Source organism: Alexandromys fortis, unplaced genomic scaffold (assembly GCF_014885135.2).
Source record: "Alexandromys fortis isolate MF-2015 unplaced genomic scaffold, M_Fortis_MF-2015_v1.1 scaffold_52, whole genome shotgun sequence".
NCBI classification, from domain to species: domain Eukaryota; kingdom Metazoa; phylum Chordata; class Mammalia; order Rodentia; family Cricetidae; genus Alexandromys; species Alexandromys fortis.
The window spans coordinates 4,953,156-4,978,120 of NW_026067929.1; the positions used below are offsets into that span (position 1 = coordinate 4,953,156).

The 24,965-nt window shown below is 41.6% G+C and overlaps 1 protein-coding gene across 2 annotated transcripts in view; it reads left to right on the plus strand.

Annotated features, from left to right (window-relative positions):
• Positions 1-2,512: 2,512 nt before the first annotated feature.
• Positions 2,513-24,965, plus strand: part of Marchf6 (membrane associated ring-CH-type finger 6) — a 62,230-nt gene continuing 39,777 nt past the window's right edge. For both annotated transcript variants that reach the window (XM_050144739.1, XM_050144740.1), the window contains exons 1-5: positions 2,513-2,790; positions 17,975-18,071; positions 18,851-18,924; positions 22,021-22,164; positions 24,364-24,436. In XM_050144739.1, the coding sequence (XP_050000696.1) occupies positions 2,772-2,790; positions 17,975-18,071; positions 18,851-18,924; positions 22,021-22,164; positions 24,364-24,436 (407 nt within the window). In that variant the 5' untranslated portion in view covers positions 2,513-2,771. The remainder of the gene's footprint in view (positions 2,791-17,974; positions 18,072-18,850; positions 18,925-22,020; positions 22,165-24,363; positions 24,437-24,965) is intronic.

A 24,965-nucleotide genomic window follows, 5' to 3' on the forward strand; every position in this document is an offset into this window, starting at 1 on the left:
TTGTTTTCAGGCATATTTCTAGCCTTCCCTCTTTCTACACCTGCATTTTCTGTTGCTGGGAAATCTGGCCACTTCGCTCTTCACGTCTTTTGTTGTGCACTACGACAGATTGTCTAGCCACACCAGGTTTCTCTCTTTCACCTGCACACTCTTCTTGCCCTCCTTGCTTTTGGGTCTCACTTCAAGGAAGAGGAATGGAAAAGTAGACAGGAATGAAGGAAGGTGAGGAGAGGAGGGGAAGGGAAGTGGGAAGGGAAGAGTTTAAGGTAGCCCCATTATCACCCTCAGTCATCTGTTAACTGTCTTAACATCACAGCTGTGGTAAAGCTCTTGCTCGACCTCTGCTTCTTCAGGAGAGCTCTGTGCCACTGTTGCAAGGTCACAGGTTGGAGAAACACTCAAGTTCACGGCAAAAAATAGAGCTGAGGACGTCAGGACAGTGAGAAGTTGCTGGTGATAAACCAACCCCTAGCTAGAGTCAGGCAGAGCTGTGCCTTAATGCTGCTTCCTCTTTCCCTGTGTTAGCAACCTGCGGTGGATCTGATGGCTCATCTGGGAAACGAGTGTATTTACTTTGCGGAATCGCTATTGATATTCATTGGCCGTAATAGGGACTTTGGTTAATTACTGTTATTATTCGTTTGCTATTGTCATAGTTCTTGCTCAAAAAATTACAGTGTATCTTCCCACATGTCCTCTCTGAGTCATCTTCTTGGTGAGAGCCCCACAGCTCACTCTGTTTAATGGTAAGGCTGAGGCTTTAAAGCTGAGGGCTCTCAATGGCCTTGTATCCAGCCATATGGAAGAGGCTGGCTGGACAAGATGGAGCCAGTGTGCACAGAAAGGCCAAGCTGGAGATGAGGAAGAAAGGCTGAGCCTAGCAGCCCTGGGGCCCAGCAACCTTCCTATCTTTGAAGCTCACATTGAATGTGCTTTCCTCCTTTTAGCCTAAACATAGTTAAGCTTCAATCATGTCTGGCTAGGTCTGATACACAATTTAACGGCACACAGTAGGAGCTAAACAAGTAGTCTAATTATTTCTTTTTTTAAAAAATTTATTATGTATAGTGTTCTGCCTGCGTGTATACCTGCAAGCCAGTAGAGGGCACCAGATCTCATTACGGACGGTTGTGAGACACCATATGGTTGCTGGGAACTGAACTCAGGACCTTTGGAAGCTGAGCCATCTCTCCAGTCCTAACTACTTCTATTTTATCCACAGAAAAGGTACTTAACTGTGCATTGTATTGCTATGTGGAAGAGAAACCTGGTGAAAAGTTCTTTCCCTTGAGTTCCCAAGAGAAAACAGGAAATCGAAAGAAAGTCCTCCACTCTACGACCTAACACCATCCATGGTCAAGAGGTTTACAAATCTGCCCTGAATACTATTAATAGTGCTTCCTTCAGTAAAACTTTGTCTCCAGAATCCTTCTTCCCATGCTGATAGGCTCGAGCCGGTTTCGTGTCCCTGGTCTCAGTGGGCTCAAAGTATGCTGCCATAGGCCTTACAAGGACTGAATAAGTGGGAAGGGTACGGTTGGGAAAGAGCTGCCTTCGAATATAATTTTGCCTTTTTTTGAGTTTTTAGTCAATGTCACCCCAGTTCTCAAGGTCAGCCTCTGCAAACAGTGTATCTCCATTATTGTGGCAGTAAGTTTGCCACAATACAGTAACCCAGAAGACAAATCAATGACTTCATTCGAGCGTTGCTGCCTTTTTGAAGGGCTCATTTTCATTATTTTAAGCCTTACTCAGGTGAGGATCGAAAGAAGGGTCTTCCCAATTCCTCTCACACAGAAAAGGTCTGTGTCTTGAATACTTAGGTTCTGTCGTCTGACTATTTAAGCGTTGAGATTGGAGAGCCTTCTTTGCTTCTGGTCTGTACTAGCTTATTTACTTAGACAAAACGCTAAGGATAACGTGAGGAACGCTGGCCAACTGATGCGAGCAGAGCCCAGTTTTCCATCATCCTTTCATTAGCAACCTAGCTCTGGCCAAGTAAGCGTTCCTAATAGGATCGCCACCTAGACCAATTCCCTTCGCGGCCAATTCCGTTTCGGCATTCGGCTGTGAAGCGTCCTTTCCCATCAGCTGCATAAGCCTCCCTTAGGAGAGATCTTAATATCTGGGTGCTCATCGTTTTCAGGGATGCTTTCGTACGCCTTTTAAACGGAGCGCCGGAGCCACGCAGCTGAGGAACTAAAATGCTTGTTCCAGGGCCCATGCAGCCCGTCCTGGGAGTCACGGTCGAGTACCCCCACGTCGGGGGCCTTTGTCCCGGACGCCCGGTTACGGCGCTCACCCCCGGGGCTCCCGCGCTCCTTTGTCCCGGGACACACGCCGCACGTCCACGGGACGCTGCCCTCGGCTTCCATGCCCCAGTGCCGCGCAGCTCTCGCCAATAGGACCGCTCACCTCCTCCTCACCCGCCGCCACCGCCGCCACCCGCCGCGAGCAGGCCGAGTGCGCGCGCCGGAAGTGACGCCGGGAGCCCCGGTGCCCCGCCTTTTCCGCCGCGCGCCCCGCCCAGGCCCGTCTCCCGGCCGCGCGCCTCTCCCCCTCCGCGGCGCTGGCTCTCTGTCAGTCGCTGTCCCTCTTCCCCGTCGCCCGCCGTCCGGCTTCGTCTCGCGTCTGAGCGCACGCACCTGCCGGGCCCGCGTCCTCTTCCTCCTCCCCTGTCCGCCCCCTCCCGCCTTCCCCTCCTCGGGCCCGAAGGCTCTGCCGGGTCGCGGGCGCCTCCGCGGCTGCGTCACCGCCGCCCCCCAGACAAGATGGACACCGCCGAGGAAGGTGAGGCGGCGGCGCCCGCGCCCTTGCAGCGGCGCCCGCGCTCCAGTCGGGGCCGGGGCGCTCGCGGCGGCCGGCGTCCCCCGGGGGGCGGTTTGTTCGGCGGCTCGGCGGGCGCGCGGCTCGAGCCGGTCGTCCCGCGGGCTCGGGTCGGAAGGTGACCCTCTGCGCGCCCCCCGCCGGTTCTCTCGGCAGACGACCCGGGAGTGCCTGGACTTGGGTGTCCGAGACGCGGGGGTGTCCGGGACGTGGGGTGCCTGAGACACGGAGGTGCCGGGAAGTGGGGTGCCCGAGACGTTGGGGTGCCGGGATCTGACGGTGCCGGGCACCGGGGCCTCAGTCTCCGCCAACCCCGCCGTCCGCAGAGGAGGGGGCGGCGGTGCGGAGGCCGGGGGCGTTTTCCCCTCCCCTCCCCCACTGTTTTTTTTTCCCCCCTTCTTCTGTGTTCTGGTGTTTGCCGGTTGTCCTGTAGGCCCTACCTCTATGCCACAGAACTTCTTTGTTGACTTTGAAAGTTCGCGGAAAAGACACGGTCAGGTGATGACGGCCGAGGGGACTGAACTGGCCTGACCCCCCTGTTGTAACTAACACCTTGCCCTCGGCTCACCTCACCCCAAAGTGCATCGCCCTGACCCGGGAGAGGCGAGGGCCCCGAGAGACCATTGGAGGGACGGCGGCTAATGTTTACGTTTCTCTTTTACCGCTTGGCACCAGCGAGCCAGGGTCGGTTGGTTTGTGAGCGTGTGTCGTGGATGTGGTTGCTGGGAATGAGCGCAGAACACGAGAGGGACGTGAGTGTAGAAAGTAGATGCCGCCCTGACGGTGGCGGGGTGTTTTCAAAGCGCTTTCACGTTTATATAGTCGCTGATTGATCAGCGGGTCTGTAGAGGAAATTATTGATCGTGTACTTACTTACCAGTGCGGATACTTACACTTCGGGTATGTTTTTGTTAGAACGAGTGTCTTTTTCCTGCCTAATGGTTTATTTGGGCAACTTTCAATGCGGTTGAATCGAGCACTGTATTGGAGACATTAGAGTAACAAAAAGTTTCATGTTAATGTGATAAGTTGGTAAAACTTTTTTTTTTTTTAAATAGTCTTTCCTTAATAAAGTTGTCTAGTTTACAAAACCTGCTCAGGAGCCTTCACTTTGAAGTTCCGACGGCCCGGGAGAGAATGAGTGTGTGAACCTTTCACAGCTGTGGGAATTTCGGCTTATTTTAATAGCTTGTTTAAGGTTCACCAGGTAGTAGGGGACAGTTGCTCCTGTTGTCATTGCTTGTCGCTGTCAGTTCGTTAGGCTACAGTGAAGCTGGTTGCCATTGGAGACCACTTTTGGAAAGACTATAAATGAAACTCCTGAAGATTGACAGTCACTCAGGTTCATCTTGTAAGCGTACATCTCTGTAGATTTCACATCCTTTTAGTGAATATTCGGTGTTTGTCTCCCTATTCGTCCGTTTACTTACACGAGTGTTTTATTCATGTGTATGGACGGCCATAAGCTGCCGTGTGGGTGCTGGGGCGCAGACACCCCCCCCCCCCCCGCCCTGTGAGAGCAAGTGCTCTTAACTGCTGCTCCACCTCTCTTGCTCCTTAAGTTTTAATTAATATAGTAAGCCTTGAGTATATTACTTGCTTTGTACCGGCATGTTATACGAAATCCTGATTCTTATCACCTGGGCACTTAGTACTTGCATAGACTTACGGTATGACCATAGTTATTAGTACTCAGAGATTGAGAAACTGAGTGTCTCTGGTGTCATGTAGTGCTTAAGGATACCTTTTTAAATATCGGGATAAAATAGAAGTGATTTTTAAAATTTATTTTTGATATCGTACTCAAAGTAACTAATACCGAGGAGTCACTGTGTACTTCCCCTTAGTAAACACTGTATCTTGCCTCTCAATTCTGTCTACATGTTCAGGAAGATAGAAACCTGCCATTGTTCTGGTGAAGAAGGAACTAAGGTTTAGCTTGACTAACTTTGCCAGGTTCACTCAGGTAGAAAACGGCAAGAGAAAGATTCACACTCACGTGAGATGTCATACTTAGACATTTATCACCTGTTCTGCAGTGAGATTTCATTTATGTAGGATGAATCAGTAGTATAAGTTAGCAAGACCTTACTTTTCAGCTGTTCTGTGTAACTACTATTCGTGAAAGTTAATTTTGATATTTTATTTATTTATTTGTATGTATGTGGCGGTCAGAGGACAACCCATGGGAGTCAATGTTCTCCTTCCACCAAGTGGGTTCCAGGAGTTGAACATCAGGTCACTTCAGCTGATGAGCCATCTCTCCAGGCACATGAAAGTGAAATTAGTAGTTCTCATGTCCACTTTTGTAAAGTTTCAAGTTGGAAATCTTTTTGAAATGTTGACAATTTAAATTTGATTTGAAATAGCTGGTGAGTAGTTTATGACAAAGTGAAGGTGGCAGAAGCTTGTGGACAGCTGTTTACCTGCTTAGTTACTGCAGGGGATTTATTTTAAAAGGATTTATTTTTGGTTAAAGATTTATTATTTATTATTATGGGTGTTTTGACTGCATGCATGTATATGTGTGTACACCACATGTATGCTGTGCCATAGAGGCCAGAGGGCATTGGATCCCCTGGAACTGGAGTTTTGAATATCTGTAAGCTTCCCTGTGGGTACTGAGAACTGAACCCAGGTCCTCTGCCAGAAGAGGCAGTTTATTGTTTTTTTGTGTTTGGAAAGTATGACTTACCAGAGAGCAAATTAATTTTTTTACTACTTTTATTATTCATTTACTTATTTAGAGTGCGCACGTGCGCCTGTGTGTGTGTTCCCATTTCATGGTGCAATTAATGGCGGTTAGAGGACAGTTTGTGGGAGTTGATTCTCTTCTTTCAGTCTCTCCTTCATCCATGTGTGTCCTGTGCACCAAACTCAGGTTGTTAGCTTTAGTAACAGGCACCTTTACCTGGTGAGCCAGCTCCATGACTTCACAAATTGATAGTTTATTTTTTATTTATTTATTTTCAAGGTAGGGTTTATCTGTAACTTTGGGGCCTGTCCTGGAACTAGTACTTGTAGACCAGGCTTGCTTCGAACTCAAAGATATCCTCCTGCCTCCGCCTCCTGAGTACTGGGATTAAATGTGTGCACCACCACCGCCTGGCACAAATTGATTATTTAAATATCTGTTAGTAAGAGTGCATACTATATGGATGGAGAGAGGGCTCAGTCATGAAGAGTGCATACAGGGCTGGAGAGATTTAAGGTCACTAGCTGCTCTTCCTGAGGACTTGAGATCTAGTCCCAGCACCCACATGTTAGCTCACAACTGTTTGTAACTTCAGTTCCAGAGAATTCATTGCTCTTTTCTGACCTCCAAGGGTACCAGGTATGCATTTGGTGAGCAGGCAAAATACCTATACAAATTAAGAAAAAAAATTTTAAAGTTTGTTCATTTTTATTCTTTCATATTCTTTTAGAGGACCCTAGTTTACTTCCCAGCCCCCTTGTCAGGTGTCTCACAAGTGCCTCTAATGCCAGATTCAAGGGAGCCAACATACTCTCCTGGCCTCCAAGGGCAAACCTCCCCAACCCCCCGCCCCTTGTATACCAACATACATAACAGATACACATACACATGAAGAAAAGAATAACTCTTTTTTAAAAATCTGTTAATACTATCTCCTATTTAAGGAAATGCTAATTTTTAAAAAAACATTCTATGAAAAATGATTGTGGTGGGTAAATGATCCACCACAGAAACTGGATGTTACTCTTAACAATGGCATGTCGTGTTCTTCTGATAGACCATCTACAATGCTGTAATGTCCGGAATATTTGTATTTGCAGTAAATTGTTTATAATTTCTTCCTGTTCATAGTAAATGATCCCCCCTCCCCCCCCTTTTTTTTTGAGACAGGGTTTCTCTGTGTAGCCCTGGCTGTCCTGACTAGCTGTGTTGGTCAGGCTGGTCTCGAACTCACAGAGTTCTGCCTGCCTCTGCCTTCCAAATGCTCAGATTAGAGGTGCATGCCACAACCGCCTGGCATAATTACCAGATTTTAAAGATTGCTAAAGGATTAAGTATATTGAATTATATTTTTGTCAAATCAGCAAGTTTTCAGTTCATTCATGTATTTGGCAGGTGACTCATTATCTGTATATAATTTGCAGGAGTACAGGTGTGTTACATAAACTACTGGCATCACTTCTTTAAACTTCAGAGCCAGAGGAGAATTTAGCCATCTGTCCTCTTCCTTTTATGGGTCAGGAGTCTAATCCTGCAATGCACTGAGATTTTTAAATTTCAGAAAACCATTTTTTTCTTTTTCTTTTTTTTTGTTTTTTTTTTGGGGGGGGGGTTGAGACAGGGTTTCTCTGTGGCTTTGGAGCCTGTCCTGGAACTAGCTCTGTAGACCAGGCTGGTCTCGAACTCACAGAGATCCGCCTGCCTCTGCCTCCCGAGTGCTGGGATTAAAGGCGTGCGCCACCATCGCCCGGCCAGAAAACCATTTCTATATTGTGCTCAAAGATACATTTTTTTCCTTAAAGGAAAAGTGCTACAGTGTTGGAATAGATGTTGTAATTAAGAACTCATTTCTGAAGCTCTCATAAAAATATTAAGTATTTTGCTACAGACGAATGCTATAATTTCAGCCCGATGATGCATTTTGTTTTCCATTTTGCTAAATAACTACTAGTGGACATAGCACACATTTATTTATCTTTTTGTGGGAAACTAAAAGTTTTGTTTTGTGCTTTATGATGAAAAAATATTTGTTTTTCTATGTGTGTATTTATTTGGATCTCTATAGCCCTAGCTGCCCTAGAACTCACTATGTAGACCAGGCTGTGTAGCATAATTAATACAAACCCAGAGCCAGATATTGGGGTTCCATCTGAAGGTCAGAAAAACAAAACAGCCAGCCACTGACTCTTACCTCTACCTCAGTCTGAAATGGTGATTCTGCCTCCAAATATCCTCAGAATGAGATTGTCTTCTCCCTTCATATATTCCTCTCTAGGGCTGGGGTTAAAAGCAAGCACCACTACCACCTGGTTTCTATGGCAGACTAGTATGGCTACTGGGATTAAAAGTGTGTGTCACCACTGCCTGGTCTGTAAGGCTGACTAGTGGAGCTGTTTTATTCTCTGATCTTCAGGCAAGCTTTGTTTATTAAAATGCAAATGAAATATCACTACAAGGCTGACTGAGAGTCCCAAGTGCTGGCTGAGACCAGTGGCGTTCACCAGCATGTCTGGCCCTGGAAAATCCTCATTTTTGAAAGTATGAAGATGAACTGTATTGTGACTGATCACACTGTTTAACATTATGGCAAAAACTTGGAGTGGTTTAAGTTTAGGAGAAAGGCATTAAAAAAGATGGACTGATGTCAGAGTCAGAGAGATAGATAGCTTCCTTTTTTAGAATGTTTCACCTGTTTCCAGACACGCCTGCTTCATCCTGTCCACAGACCTGTGAACCAAGCATGCGTGCATTCGTCTGGCATGTCTTTGAGTCCAGACAGTTGGTGTACTTGAATTAGGAAGGAAACAAATGGAGAAAGTTCTTTTTTCATAGAGCTTAAATCTAATTAATTTGGTAGGTGAGGAAGGGAAAACAAATATCAAATAAACTATGTGGCATGTATAAATAGAAGGTGCCATGTGTTGTTTAGAATAGCAAGCATGAGGGCAGAGCCTACAATTTTGACAGCAGAAGACAGATAGGGCATAGGAGGAATTGTCTCTGCAAATGCTTTGTGGGTAGAGCAGCAATAGCCTCTAAGGTACAAGCATGCTCAGAATGTCAGGGAACCACTAGGAAGGCATGTCGTGGGGGGGGTGAATGAGCTTCGGAAGAACAGGTACATCATGAAGACATTTGGGGTGGTTGTCTAGGGGAAGTTCAGAGGGGGCACCAGTGAGGGACTGTCTGTAGCCCTAATAGGAGATAGGGCCTCTAGAAAAGTTCCCTTTAGCTAGAGTGGAGGTGACATACAAACTTTCTTGGCACTTTGTCACTGGTTACTTTCCCTGTGTAGACTTGTTTGGTACTAGGAGCGCACCCCGAATTTCTGGGAGCTAGAATATGACTAACTCATTTTGATCCAAGAAACAGGGTGTTGGTGGGAAAGGTAATAAAAAAAAAAAGCAAAACTGATTGCATTGTCTTCAGCTGACCAGGCTTTCCAAAGGATGCCTGCTGCATGGCTGAGCTGATTGGAATGCTGCTGTGAATGCTGTGCTACCCAGAGGCTATTTCTCAGTTTCCTTTATCCCATTCTTCCATAAGGACGTGAGGAGCACTCATAGTGTGAAGGAGAATGAGGTCTTAGAGGGGAATAAGAAGTCATTCACCAGGGAAGCTTCTTGTAAATGTCTGTTGTATTTTAGTGGACCAGGGAAGATTGGATTCAGATAGTGGGAATGGAATGTACTAAAGCAGGTCAGTATAACCCTTAACTCCGTAGTTGATAATGGCTTTAGTTTTCAACTTGTCAACTGCCGTGACGGTGCCATAGGCTGTGTGCTAACTGAGCACCATCCTGCCGGACAGAAGCTTTGCATGGAGGCGTTGACAGGTGGTGTCCTCTCCTGTGTGCTAATGTGGTCTCCACCCCACACTAACAACTACACTGTGACATAACCACCTCTTCACATCTAGTCATATCTGAGAGGTTTCTGGTGGGAGGGATAGAGCAAGCATACTCAGTTCTTGAAGGCTCAGACATCAATGAAGCATTTTCTTTTTGTTTGTTTGCTTGTTTTTTGTTGTCATTTTATCCCCCCCCCCCCCCCCCCCCCCGCAGGGTTTCTCTGTGTAGGACTGGCTGTTTTGGAACTCTGTAGATCAGGCTGGCCTCAAACTCACAAAGATCCACCTGCATCTTCCTTCCAAGTGCTGGTATTAAAGGTGTGCACCACCACCATCTGGTCACATTTCCTCTACTTTTATTTATTATTGCGTAACCCCAGTATTGCAGCCTTTCTTATTTTTCTGACCTTTCTTTACTTCTGCCACATGGTGTGTTCTGTAAAGGTGGTCATGGTGTACAACTATTAAGAATTTGATTGTTGTCTTGCACACTGTTACATTTAACTTCATGGTATATAAAGTATTTTATACTTTAAAAAGTTAAATTGTATTTCTGACATTCTAAATAGGGTGGCTAAAGTGATGTGATAACATGACCAAACAAGTGTTCCCCTTTGTTCCTGTGTAAGGTCCGAAGTGGGACTTTGGGAAAGTGATCAGTAAACCACCAGCAGTGTAGCAGGAGACAGAAAGCACCCCCTTCCTCTTAAATGCCCACCAGCACCCCTTCCCGACAGAACTGGACTGAAAAAGAAAGGGGTGCTGAAGGAGCTTCAGTGTTGTTCAGGTAACTTAGGCTGAGAGTAGCTATTGCTTCTGCTGCTGACTTCCCCCCCCCCCCCCCCGCCCCGCCCAAGCTACTGGCAGAATCCCCGCCTAACCTCTTTAACAGGTTGGAGCCCTGTACCTGTAAATTAGCTGTCTCTGCCAGTTGTTCAGACTGGGCTTGTACAGTTTCTTTCCTTCATCCTGCTTTCTGAAGTGCTTCTTATAGACAGAACTTTAACACAGTTTTAGTCTTTAAGGAGGCCAGAAAGTGTACTTTCCAGACTTCCAAGAATAACAGTAAAGGTTATTGTTTTGTAATGATAGTAATCTGAAAAGGTAATACATAGGGAATCAGAATCTTAATGTTTATTATTTTAAGTGAGATGAATGTATGTGTTGGTTTCTAATGATAGTAATCTGGAAAGGTAATACATACACAAGGAATCAGAATTTTAATGTTTATGACTGTATGTGAGCTAAATGCGTGGGAATGTGGAATCAGAGGACAGGTTTGTAGAGTCATTTCTTGTCCTCCAATTTTATGTGGCTTTGGGGGTTGGCCAGGCATTATGCTTCAAATGCAAATGCTATTACCAGCTGAGCTGCTTGTAAGTCTGCTTCCCAATTTAAGTAATAAATAACATTTTCATAGGCAAAGAATTTGAGGATCATAGCCAAGGTTGAGACAGGGTATCATAGGCTTAGGTTGTAAGGTAGGTTGTCCTTAAAGTTTCTGTGTGGGCTCATGTCTGTTGCCTCCACTTCCCAAGCGCTAGAATTTTTGTGCTATCATACTTAGCAAAAGTAAATTTTTAAAAATAGAATTTGAGCGGCTAAAGTATTTTATTCTGTTATAATTGTAAAGTAGCAGCCAAAACACTACTTTGAGAAACTTTTGTTTCTCTTTTTTATTGAAAATAGATTTTTAAAAATATAATATATTCTGATTACAGTTTCCCTTTCCCCCAGATCCTTCCCATTTCTCTCCATCTCTCTTCCCATCCAGAACCATACCCTTTCTGTCTCTACTTAGGAAAACAAGTGGGTATCTAAGGGATAATAATGAGATAAAACACAAACAAACCAACGGTAGAAAAATAGCCAAAGAAAAAGGATGGAAACACGTATAGATGCAGAGACACACTTGTTTGCACACACAGGTATCCCATGAAAACAAGCAAAGGACTTGTAAGGTGAAAAAAAAAGAAAAAGTCCCAACACAGCATTATGAGACAATGGCCCTCCAAAGTTGTCGAGTTCATTTTGTGTTGGCACTGGTGCCATGGGCCTACCTACCCTGAAGGGTGATTTGTTTCCCCAGGGAGACTCCCTTGGGGAAAACTTAATTTTTTATTTGCAAGTGGTTATCAGTTGTAGGTTAGGGATGGCGTGTCTGTCTGTTTCAGCTCTAGGACCCCTTCTGGTTCAGACGCCTGCAGGCCATGTGCACTCTGCCCCAATCTCGGTGAGTTCATGTGTATATCTATCATGCTGTGTGTAGAAGGCCTTGTTTCCTTGGTGTCCTCCATCCCCTTTGGATCTTAGCAAATTCTCTTCTAACCAGTTATAATGGCACCAATTTTTACATTTTATTTTTTAGGCTGTGACCTAAAGTTTTTATTTCTGCTTTGTTTAGTTAATCTGCATTTTTCTGTGTGCACATATAGTTTTAAATGAACTATATTCCATATAGTAAAAGTATACAATTTATATAGCTGTGTATAGACTAACTAAAAATATCCAGCATAATGTTTTCAGTCATACATTTTTAATATTTCTGTATTATGTTGAAGCTACACATTGTGAACATTTTCCTGACAGATAAGAACACTGTATAACTGTGTGGCTCGTGTTGCTGCTCCTGCTCAGGGTAGCATGTGAGAGTGACAGTGTGTGTGTGTGTGTGTGCCGTCATCCCTGCTCCAAACCAGCGAGGAACGAGACCGTTTCCAGTGTAGGACGTGAGCAGTAGCTTCTCAAGTCATGGTCATCAAAATCAGGATCTGAGGAAACCCCAGGAGACATGACTGCTAAGTATATATGGAGTGTGTGTGGAGTGCGTGTACGGGAAAAGCGCATCAGGTAAAGACTAAAGGGTTCTGAATCAACGATGGACTTCAATGATGATCAGTGTCAGTATTGGGTTATTAAATTAAAGAAGGTGTAACAAATCCTAATAAGAAATTAATAATAGATACTACATGCTGAATTTTCTACAGTCTCATAATTTTTGTTAAGTCTGACTGTTCTTAAAATAGTCTATTAGTAATAATAGTAAATTCTGAAATCATCACATTTATCATTAACAGAAGAACTGAGAGCTCTTCAGATCATCTTACATAAAATAATTTTAAAGAAAAAAACAGGACTGGAGAAATGGCTCACTCAGTAGGTAAAGTACTTGATATGTAACTGTGAGGATAAATGGAGCTAGTGGAAAAGACACTTGGCTAAAATTTTATTTTTTTAGCAATAAAGAGCGATGGTCAACTCTTGCATTAGAAGGTTTATTCTTCATTAACTGGTAAAGAATTCTTAATTGCTGGTGGGAAACTGAAACTTTAGAATCCCTTTAGTGTTTTTCCTACTTGAGACCTTGCCTGTTCTTGTTTTTATACAATGAGAGTGACTTAAGGAAACAAATGGGTAGATCCAGTTCTGGTGTGTGTCAGTGTCAGGTTAATGAACTTGTGTCTAGGCTGAGTCATCCTCCATCTAGTGCTTCTGCACTGTATGCTGCCCACCCATTCCTCATTATCACCAAGTTATCAGATCAGCTGTGATGCTATCACATGGGCAAAGATCTCTCACTTAACCATTATTGATGCTTGTGGATGATTGCCTGTTCCCTTATTATTGTTGCTTAGCCTTTCCTGTTACCCTGTGTGTGTGAGTGCACTTCCACTGATTTGTGCATGTAAGAAAGGCTAGTATATGTGGGGCACTCACTGTTCTTGGTGCTTGTTTGCTGTGGGTAAAGAGAAAGTTTTGTTTGTGAGTTTTGTTTACTCCACCTCCTTTCTCTCCTAATGCTCTCTTGACAGAAATGTTATATACTTTGTGGTAGTCACTAAGGTCTTTCAAGTATTCTCGCTATTGAGATTGAGAAGCTTCTATTGTCAAATCTTAAATTTACTATTTTTTCCAGTAAATGTTTTTGTTTTCTGCTTATTTTATTCAAAAATTTACACTGGGTTTTTTTTTTAATCTTCTATGTCTCTGAAAACTTGATCTTTTATGTCTTTCAAATGTGTTTGTTATTGCTGATGGAATCATTTTTTTTTCTTTTTTCTTTTTTCTTTTTCTTTTTTTTTTTTTTTTTCTCTGAGACAGGGTTTCTCTCTGTAACTTTGGAGCCTGTCCTGGCACTCTCTCTGTAGACTAGGCTGGCTTCAAACTCACAGAAATCTGCCTGTCTCAGTCTCCCAAGTGCTTGTATTAAAGTACCCGGCCAGAATCATTTTTATGATGGCTGCGATGTTAACATGTATTGGTTGTGTTTTTTTCATTTAGGCTGGGGTTTTACTTATGCCTAGCGTGAGTGATTTTTGAGTTGGAGTGTAGATATTTTTGGTTGGGTGTAGCCTCGGGTTCTTATTAAAATGTTTGGGGGTTTGTTTTAAACAGGTCTTTTTTTATGATGTGTAAGGAGAAGAGGCTCTGTCTCATTACCACCAGCTGGAAGTGAAAGTTCCTTCCTCCCCCTTTGATCCCTTTTGATGTTAGTCATGGGTGCTTTGTTTTTGTTGTTGCTCTTTAGGATATCCGGATCCCTGGTAGGCCCTCCTGATACCCACAGGGTGGAGAAAAGTGGTTCCTTATTTGTGAAAGCTGGAGTCACAAGAAGTTTCTTTCTTTCTTTCTTTCTTTCTTTCTTTCTTTCTTTCTTTCTTTCTTTCTTTCTTTCTTTCTTTCCTTCCTTCCTTCCTTCCTTCCTTCCTTCCTTCCTTCCTTCCTTCCTTCCTTCCTTCCTTCCTTTCTTTCTTTCTTGGTAGGTTGTATACTTGTTAGGTGGTTGATGTTTTGTGGGCTTTCATTGGCAGAGGGAGGGCTAGGATCACATTCTTTTTCATGTGGCATTTGTTTTGGGTACAGTGGTAGAAGTTGAATTAGATTGTTGACTTTTGGGAATGTTGAGGCAAATACTATTTCTCTTTCTTCCCCTGATGGAACTATTGCAAATACAATTTATCCAGTGCAGTGCTTGTTATGCTAAAAAGATAAAAAGATGGGTCAGTGAAATGAGAAAATTATTAGCATGAATTTTCTTTTTTTTAAATATATATATATATTTATTTATTTATTATGTATACAATATTCTGTCTGTGTGTATGTCTTCAGGCCAGAAGAGGGCACCAGACCTCATTACAGATGGTTGTGAGCCACCATGTGGTTGCTGGGAATTGAACTCAGAACCCTTGGAAGAGCAGGCAATGCTCTTAACCACTGAGCCATCTCTCCAGCCCCCATGAATTTTCTTGTATGAATTAAGTTTAACCACATACTAGAGCCTTCTTACAGTGTCCTATGACCACAAATATTATTTATAGTCTGCTTTTTTATTGTTTCTATAAACAGTTAATAATTATGTGTAGGATTTCTTTGTGTTTCCTCTGTCTTAGAGTATAGTCTATGAGGGATGTATGAATATATTGCTGGCTTTAATTTTTTAATTAACATTTATTCATTTTATTTTGGTATGTGTGCTTGAATAATTGTGTACCTGTGTGTGCTAGTACCCACAGAAGTGTCAGATGCCCTTGAACTGGAGTTAAGAGTTGTGAGCTGTCTTTACAAGAGTAGCAAATGCTTTTAGCCTCTGCATTCTCTCCAGCCCTTGCTGGTTGGTCTGTCTGTCTGTATTTCCCTCCCTCCCTCCCTTATTTATTTATTTATTTATTTTAGAGCTGTGTCTGTTTATTATTGTGTGTGTATCTGTGGGCATGGGTGTGACTCACAGTGGAGGTCAAAGGACAACTTTGTGGAGTCTGTTCTTTTTTACATTTACATGGGGTACATCTGGCTTGCATAGCAAGTACTTTAACTTGCTGAACCATCTCACCGGCTCCATATTGCTATCTTAAAGTGTCTTAATTTTTTTGTGATTAGTTATGATATATTCTTGAGTTTATTAATTTGTGTTTTTATTTAGGAATTGCTTATTTTTCATTTTGATATAACTTTGATAATTATAAAGTGATTTCCATGATTCTGAAACAAAATGGATGAGCAGTCTACAAGTACCTTACTTTTTCTCTCATAGAATTAGTCTAACTATAGGAGGCCTTAATCATTTTATGTGTGTTTGTTTGGAAAGGATCATTACCATTATCTGACCCTTCCCACCTTCTTCAAAGAGCCAAAAAATGTTATCAGAACAATTGCTAATGAACAGCGGCTCTTAAAAATAAAGGTGCGTGTTGTTCACACACACAAGCACTGCAGTGCCTGTGCTGAGGTCAGAGGATAGCGCTCAGTTGATTTTTTTTTTCCTTCACTCAACCGTATTGAAACTAATTTCTGCTGTTGTGCTGTTGTGTTGGGCTAGGTAGTCTGAGCTTTCAGGCAGTTCCCTCGCCTCCACTGCCTATCTTGCTATCAGGTGCTAGGATTGCAGATGCAGGTGACTGCATGCAGCTTTTACTGAGTTCCAGAGGCCAGAATCAGCTGTCAGACTTGTGTGAGTCATGCTGTTACCTGCTGAGCTGGCACCTTGGCCCTGCCAGGCTCTCAAACTTTTAAGGTTTTAACACAGTGTTTATACTCTTAAAGACCTTGGAAGAACTTTGTTACATAAGAAAATAAAGTGGGGGCTGGAGGTGGCTCAGCGGTTAAGAGCATTGCCTACTCTTCCAAAGGTCCTGAGTTCAATTCCCAGCAACCACATGGTGGCTCACAACCATCTGTAATGAGGTCTGGTGCCCTCTTCTGGCCTTCAGGCATACGCACAGACAGAATACTGTATACATAATAAATATATTTTAAAAAGAAAATAAAATGGGACCATTTTTAATTTTACTTAAATACCATATTCATTATGATAATGCAATACTATTTTTCATAAAACTCTATCTTCCAAATCCCCCAAATTGAGGAGAAGAGTGGGTATACTTTATATTACAATTTTTTTTGAGATGTCCCTATATGTAGCCCTGATTGTCTTCAAGTGAGATCTGCCTGCTTCTGCCTCCTAAGTGCTAGAATTAAAGGAGGGTACCACCATTTCCAGTTTATATTTACATTTGTCTTTAATTGTAATAAATAGTTAATAGAACAACAGCTGGATTTAAAAATATCTGTGGTAGCATCCACTATATTGTGTCATGTGCCCTCTACAAACACCACTGTAAGCTGGATGTGGTGTTTTATGTCTGTAATCCAAACATTTGTAGACTGTCACAGGAGAGCACTGAGTTTAGGCTCTGTCTGGGCTACGGATTAAGATCCTGTCTTAAAAGAAAAAAGAAAGAATGGGCTCACCAGTGACTTAGAATATTCAGGATTTCTAAAAAGTAGTTCTGACTTTTTGTTCTCTAAATAAGAAAGGGACTACAGAACTCCAAGGATCCAGCTTCTCTGCTACACATTAGCGCTGGCTTGAGTTTGAGTTGGTTGTCTGTGTATGGTGTTGTGTTTGTTGGTCTGTCTCTGAGAAGGATGGAGACCTTCTGAAAAATCAGTGTCCTCGCCAGGTGTTTATTGGGCCTTCTAAGAAGATCTCCCCACCTCAGTCCTTCTCCTGCACAGGAGCATCCCTGGGGTTTACCATCACCTTGTCCCCAGCACAGCTTTCTGAGCACACAGAGTTGTGTTGCCTTGAACTGGTCAGCCATGTCCATTGCTTTATCACTCATGCTAGCCCTTGTCTCTTGCCAACCATAGTGTAACAGTGAGTTGCATCCTTGCTTTCCCAAAACCATACTTGGTAGCTGACCTGTCACCATGTTTCTCCCTGGAGGGTGCATGATGTGGCAATCCATATTTATATTTATATGAGCCTGGCTTTGTTACTGCTCTTTTCTTTACATCTTGTTCCCATGGAGCATTCTCAAAGGAGGGCTGTTGATACAGGATCCATATCTGGTACTGATCCACCTGTATCAACTCACACCTTCCCTTCCCCTTGGTTGATCTATAGTGACGAATGCCTCTTATTCGGTATGGTGGTGGTGTGTAGGACATTGGGCAGCATTCATCTCCTGCCTGGAAAACTGGTAACTTTAAAGCTAATCTGCGTCCACAACACTAGTGGCTCTGGTACTTGTAGATAAATTTGTTCAGCTGTAAACACCCATGCATGACCTTGTCTCCTTTTTGTGTGGGTTGGTTGCAATTTGTGCTGTGGCAGTGACTAACCTGGAATGGAGGTGATGGGGAATCTTGGTTCATTTTCACAGTGGGGCCCTTGCTAAACTAACTCTCTCAAGAAGGCAGGGGCATGCATATTACTAACTCCAAGCGGGAAAGGGCAGTGAGTGCAGCCTCACTGAACTCTGCCAGAGACTGAGCTGTGAGATAGCTCTTCTGTGGGCAAGGAAGTGTGACTTTTCCATATTGGTGAAGAGACTTGTCTGGTTGCTTGGTAATCAGAGAGAGTAGTGTAGCGACCAATTAGGTTTTCCTGAATGTTTGGTGTCTCTTGGCTTGGATAAGCAGCATTTTGTCACTCAAGAATGAACAGCCAGCAAGTCTATAATGTTCGCAGGTGGCTAGAATTGGTGCACCGTAATGCTCTTCTTGTGTGAAGATTTCACCTTTAGCACAAAATATTCTTGTTTTGTTGGTCTTAAATAAAAATCATAACCAAAGGTAATTCCATTTTTCTTCTGTTATTAGATATATGTCGAGTGTGTCGGTCAGAAGGAACACCCGAGAAACCTCTTTATCATCCTTGTGTATGTACTGGCAGTATTAAATTTATTCATCAAGAATGGTAAGTCATTTGGAAAATTGTATAACTCTTAAATTCAATTTTGTCATCTCTAATAAAAGTGATAATTTCAGTGAACTTGACCTGTAATTCATTATATTTAAAACTTTTACTATAAAAATCTATAACAAAATTTATAGTTTGACTAAGCAATTACCCATAGTTAATACCAAACAATTTTGGTATATTGTGGATATGCTAATGATAGCTTATTGTTTATTTCTAGCATTGAGAACTTGTTTTGTTCGTGGAAAGAATTATGCTTTTCTGATTTCGAGTGACATAATTATAGCTTATTCACTATTCTGTGCCAAGAACTGTCTTCTGTATTTTACATATCTTAAACTCGTTTTCTGGAACATTATTATATGGATGAAGAAATGGTATACTGACAGGTTGAGTGATTTGTCCTAAGCACATATCCTTGCCAGGGGGAGAATGGAAATTCAGACCTGGTTACCAGCTGTGAGCCTTGTGAGACCAGTATCAAAACTGATGTTAAACTAATTGTTAATTCGGTATTCGTTTAGCTCTGAAGAGGTTAGAATTTTGCCTAATTAAATATTTTTATTAATATATTGTATACTGATTTGTATTATCTGTTTTTAAGTTTTATACTCTTAGAAGGCACATATAAAAAATTAAAATATTTCATATTTGAAATATTGAAAACTATAAAAGGTCTGTGATACAAAAATTTTAATAAAAGCACTAGTTTTCAATGAAACCTTAAAGTTGTTTTGTTTTTAATACTGTATTCATGAATGTATTTGTAATTACAGCTTAGTTCAATGGTTGAAACACAGTCGAAAAGAATACTGTGAATTATGCAAGCACAGATTTGCTTTCACACCAAGTAAGTTTGTTTGACATTTTCACCACAGTTTTCTTTTGTTATTTCTGGCAACAAAAGGTGTTTAAAGAATTTGAAAGCAATAATCTTCAACTTCATTGTCTTTAGTAGTAATAGAAAAAAAACTATTGCACTTAGAAGGATATTTTAAAAATAGTCATCTTTTAGTTTAATATACTCATGCTTGTTTTGTATGCTGTTTTCTTTTTTCTTTGTGTTTTTGCTTAGTTACAGACAAGTGTAAACATACACAGAGGTATTGTGAGTGCTTGTAAAAACCCATCACTTAGTTCTATTATTTTTCTTTCTTTTTTCTTTTTTTGCTTTTTCAAGATAGGATTTCTTAGTAGCTACGCAGTGTGTCCTGGAACTCATTCCATAGACCAGGCTGGCCTCGAACACACCTCGAACATTCGCGCATCTCTGCCTCCCAAGAGCTGGGATTAAAGGCGTGCGCTGCCACCGCCTGGCAATTGTACTTATTTTTCAACTCACATGGCCTATCTCTTTTTATCTGTGCTCTCCTTTCTTATTATAGTCTTTACTTTTTTTTAGGCTGTCCTTTTTAAAAGAAATCGTATGAGTTTTAATTTCATCTATACATTCTCAGTATGTGTCAACATTTCTTCCTGTTAAGAAGCATTATTATCTCTGCAGAAACAGTGATGCTTTGAGTTCATCAGAGTCTAATGCCATTCAGCTTGAACTCCTCTGATTTGGAGCTGTGAGAATAAACACAGTGGTGAAGAGCGAGTCTTAGAGCAGTTTTTTCTTTCTGAAACCAACTCTTTAAAATATCTATGTATGTGTGCTTGACTGTGCGGGTGCACGTGTGTGTTTGTGTGGGGGTGCATGCATGTGTATGTGATTGCACTACATGCCAGGCTCGAACTCCTGGAGGATTAAAGGCATGTGGCATTATGGCTGGCTGGCATGTCCTTGATTTTTTTTTTTCCCCTCTATTTTATATATTGTTATTTAAGTCCTGAACTCCTCACCTCAACAAGTCTAGCCAGCTAGATCTCCTGTCCCCACCTTTTTTTTTTAAATATTTATTTATTTATTTATTTATTTATTTATTTATTTATTTATTTATTATGTATACAATATTCTGTCTGAGTGTGTATGTCTACAGGCCAGAAGAGGGCACCAGACCTCATTCCAGATGGTTGTGAGCCACCATGTGGTTGCCGGGAATTGAACTCAGGACTTTGGAAGAGCAAGCAATGCTCTTAACCACTGAGCCATTTCTCCAGCCCCTGTCCCCACCTTTTGAGCACTGGATACAGGCAGACCAAGGCTTCCGTGCCCACCCAGCATGCATACTATGGATGTTGGAGATCTAACGCTGTCTTTATGCTTGCAAGCTATTTCCCCAGCCTTGGGAAACTAACTTTTAAGCTCATGTGTTGTAAGGGTTCAATAACTATTTTTCAGATGTCTAAAATTTTAGTTGCAATACTTGTGTCTATTGATTAATAACGTTATATTAAATAAACAGCACTGTATTGGCAAATTACAGTTTTTCATGCTGGCTGGAATCCTTGTACATTGTACCTGATTTTTTGTATTTATAAGACTCTTGTGTTTCTCAGCACAAATACTGTAACTTAATCATTAGTTTTACTTGATATCTGACAAGCGTGGATAATTAAAGTTACTGTGTTTTCTTTATTCATTGCCAGCAAAAATGCCACTTGTATTTGTTCATAGTCCTTATTTTCTCTGGTGTATAATCTTATTACTAATTGAGAAGATTTATAGCAAAGTAAGACTGCATGATTAAATTCTTTATGAAGTTTGACTGGTAGAAAATATCCTGTGGACTTTTACTTTGAGACCAATAAAAACTCCCTTTGTTTGCATATACTCTTCTGACATTTGTGGGCTGTTTTCTGTAGTCCTTCCCCAGGAAACTCTGCTTTTCTTCACACCAAGTAAACTGTTGGCTGGGGGATTTGCGGCATGGACAGATTTGCCGCTTAAGTCTTACTCCTTATGTTTGTAGATGAATAGTTTTGTGACACTGCTTTTGAGTGTTTTGTTTGTATTATCCTTTGACTGCTTAGGATTAAACCTAAGCAAGTACTTTCTGTCTGAGATACACCCCAGCCTTGTCTTTTTGGTTAGTCTAGTTTTAGTTATTTTTCCCTTCCCCGAGCTCTGTTTTATAAATTTTAGACCATTGGTTTTATTTTTTTTAATATTTATTTATTATATGTACAATATTCCATCTGTGTGTATGCCTGCAGGCCAGAAGAGGGCACCAGACCCCATTACAGATGGTTGTGAGCCACCATGTGGTTGCTGGGAATCGAACTCAGGACCTTTGGAAGAGCAGACAATGCTCTTAACCACTGAGCCATCTCTCCAGCCCCCAGACCACTGGTTTTATATAACAATTTCTGTTTTTGCCCCATTGGAGAAAAGAGGTGTTTGAAAGACAATGTGTATTATCTGGAGTAGAGAGTTTTAGTAAATAACAGTTTTTACTGAAACAGTTGTAAAGATATTTTCTAAAATGTGGGTCTATTCTCGAATGAATTACATTTCGCAAAGATGTCTGAATTTATTGTTTGAAAGTTAAAGTAAGATGTTAAAATTGGAGGAGGGTTGGCTGACACCTCATGAAATGACTGTCCCAGGCTTGTCGGGATGTTGTGTCTAAGCCCGCATTGGTGTGTGTGTGTGTGTGTGTGTGTGTGTGGGGTGTTTCTAAGATAACATACTTCAGATTGCTTTTGCACTTCTTACCTTTTCTTGATCCTTTATAGTTCGAGAAGCCAGATCGTTGTATGGCTTACATGTTACATATGTGTAAACTGACTCTGCTTGAAATTTAAGGCTGTGTGAGCAGGGGAGGTTAGATTTCTTCCTCCTGCTGCTTTTTCTCTGCTCAGTGGCCTTTTTTTGTTCATTTCCATACTTTAGTTGTGATTTGTATAAATAGATGTCTTGTATAAATGTAATATTATTATAATGATTTGATTTTTCAGTGCCTTATAGAAAAACACTTAAGTGCAGTATCTCTACTTTGTATTTATGAGTTAAATCATTTAAAGTTCTCATGAAATCCTGCATATTTTTTTCCTGTTACAGTTTATTCTCCAGATATGCCATCACGGCTACCAATCCAAGACATATTTGCTGGACTGGTTACAAGTATCGGCACTGCAATACGATACTGGTTTCATTATACACTTGTGGCCTTTGCATGGTTGGGAGTTGTTCCTCTTACAGCATGTGAGTAGTCATAACTCTTCTGGAGGTATTTAAACATTCTATAACTGTTTGCTATTTTAATTATGTTTCCTGATACCGTGAATGATGTTTAATTATTTACTTGATTTATATTAAATATTTGGAAGACCTTGTTTAGGAAACGTCCTCACTGAGTTGTTTCTGGAGGAGGGAAGGGTGTTTTTCTTAAAGACATAGAGCAGTATTGATAATCCATGAGTGGCAGAGTATATAGATAGGATTCTGTGGACTTTAGAACAAGCAAGGGTTTTAATACATGTAATTTACATCCTCTTCTCTCCGTAACTAAAGCTAGCTTGACTGCCTATGGCGATGAAAACCATAGGCACTGATGGAGAGTGACTTAGTGAGCTACATGGAGCCCATGAGCTCCCCTGCTATATAACTCAGAGAGACAGAGTAGTTCTAGTGTGAGACAAATGAGGAGATATGGGAGCTGGAGCTGGCATTTTTAGCAACTGCGTAGCTTGTTGTTCTACAAAGTAAGATTATTGGAGATGAGGAGATGCTCATCTCTGCTAGCAAGGAGACCGCAAGCCTAAATAGTCTCAAGTTTTCCAGAACCATGTAGGGTGGTGATGGTGGTAAGTGTATGGTGATATTATACTCCCAGATTGTCCTACAAAGTGGAGAAAATCAGATATAAAATCAGCTCGTTGAATGCTAGAAGACAGTGTCAAGTTCCAAATATGACAGTTTAAGTTCCTCAACCCCCCAAATATACTCAGTTGGAAGAACAGAATACAGACACTTCCTTAGACTTGTGTTCAGAATGTGTGCCACCTTAAACTTTTAAGTAATGCACACCTTAATTCTGTCACTCTGGAGGCTGAAGCAGGAGGATCCCCCGTGGGAGGCCAGGTTGGTCTACAAGAAGCATAGGAAATGAAACAGAATAAAAATTTTCAGTTAAAGTGGAAGACAGCATGCCTTTCTAAAAATCAGTAGACCGTACAGTTGAGCACAAGTTCATGAACGTTTGAATTCATTTTAACAAGCTTGGTTTCTGTCCTGACTTTGCATATACACATGTGCATCATATTATAATATATCCTCTTACAGCCTCTTCTTTTTTTAAATTTTATTTAATGTATGAGTGCTTTATTTGCATGCACGACTTTATGCCAGAAGAGGGCATCAGATTCCACTTAGATGGCTATGAGCCACCATGTGATTGCTGCTAATTGAACTGAGAACCTCTTAATCGCTAGCCATTTCTCCAGCCTCCATACTCTTCTTTATGATTCTGTTCCCCATCCCTCTTTCCTAGTACATGTCAGAGGTTTAAGGAGTCTTAATGCTGCTCAGCCCATTTACCTACTGACTGATGGTTTTTGAGTTTTACTTACTGTAAGCTTGCTTGTTTCCTTTTATATAGGTACCTAAGTAATTTCCATTATGGATACTCCTTACTATTCTGCCCTTTTGACTTGACCTGTAAAAGAAGCCATTGAACTCATGAAAATATCTGATGTAAGGCTAAGGGCAGTGCTTAAACTAATGTGCCAGAAGTGTTCTGAAGGAAAACCTCAGTGTCTTCTTAGTCTTTGAAAAGCTGTAGTCTTGTTAGCACATTCGCTCTAGAATTCTGCCTCTCTCACTAAAAACCATTCTATCTTTTCTGAATAAGAGGGCAAGGGATGGCCGTGAATTCTTATATCCTTGTGTTTACCCTCCATGTTTATAATTTAAGATATTCTTTGAGACCTTTTGAAACTGTCTTTCTGTATGTATGTGTGTATGTATACATGTATTTTTAAAGTCTTTTAAAAGCAATTTTCTATGTGTGTGTTTTTGTACCATGGTGTGTGTAAAGGTCAGAACAACTTGGTGGAATGCTTGTCTCCCCAGATTTATATGGGTTCCCAGAGTTGAACAGAGGTTGCTCCCTCTTTACTGGTATATAGAGTGTGAAAACCAACTCCAAAAAGTTGTCTTCTGACCTCCACACACACCATGGTATGTGGGTGCTCATACTCAGACAATCATACACACACACATGCACACACGTACACATGAAAATAAAAAACTAAACCCAATATGACTCAGGCATATGAAGAATAAGAAGCTTATTTTTTTTGGTGTCAGTAATGTTCCACTTTACCTCTGCTTCCTCGAGCCGCGCACTTGTGTGAGTGTGGGATGCTAGTTGTGACTATGCCTTTGTGCCTTTGTTTGCAGGCCGCATCTACAAGTGCTTGTTTACTGGCTCCGTGAGCTCACTACTGACACTGCCGCTAGACATGCTGTCAACGTGAGTATTGGCTCTGAGAGTGAAGTTTGGGCAATGTAATGTTTTCCTCTTGTATTTATTCTGTTTTGTTTGTTTTATTTTTTTTGAGACAGGGTTTCTTTGTGGTATAATAGCCCTGACTGTCCTAGAACTTACTCTTTAGAACTATCTGGCCTCGAACCCACCGAGATCCACTTGTCTCTGCCTCCCAAGCGCTAGGATTAAAGGCGTGTGTCACCACACCTAACCTATGTATTCTTATTACTTGAAAATTCACCTAAGAAGAGCAATTCATTTTTTTTCTTTTCTAACAGTTGTAGCTACAGTAGAAATTGGTATGTGTAAGTTCTGTTTCTTGAAAACAGAAGAATTTAAGGAAACTTTTTGTAATATTGGTAGGACATATAAGAAGACATTGTATGCAGTTTGAATTACATGCTGCTGAATTTGTGTGCTGCTAGAACTTGTTTGCTGTAGCTTTTCTCTTCCCGTGACATTAGCAGCTTGCTGGGCCTTGTGTTGGCATGTCTATTGACTAGCTTATGGGCTG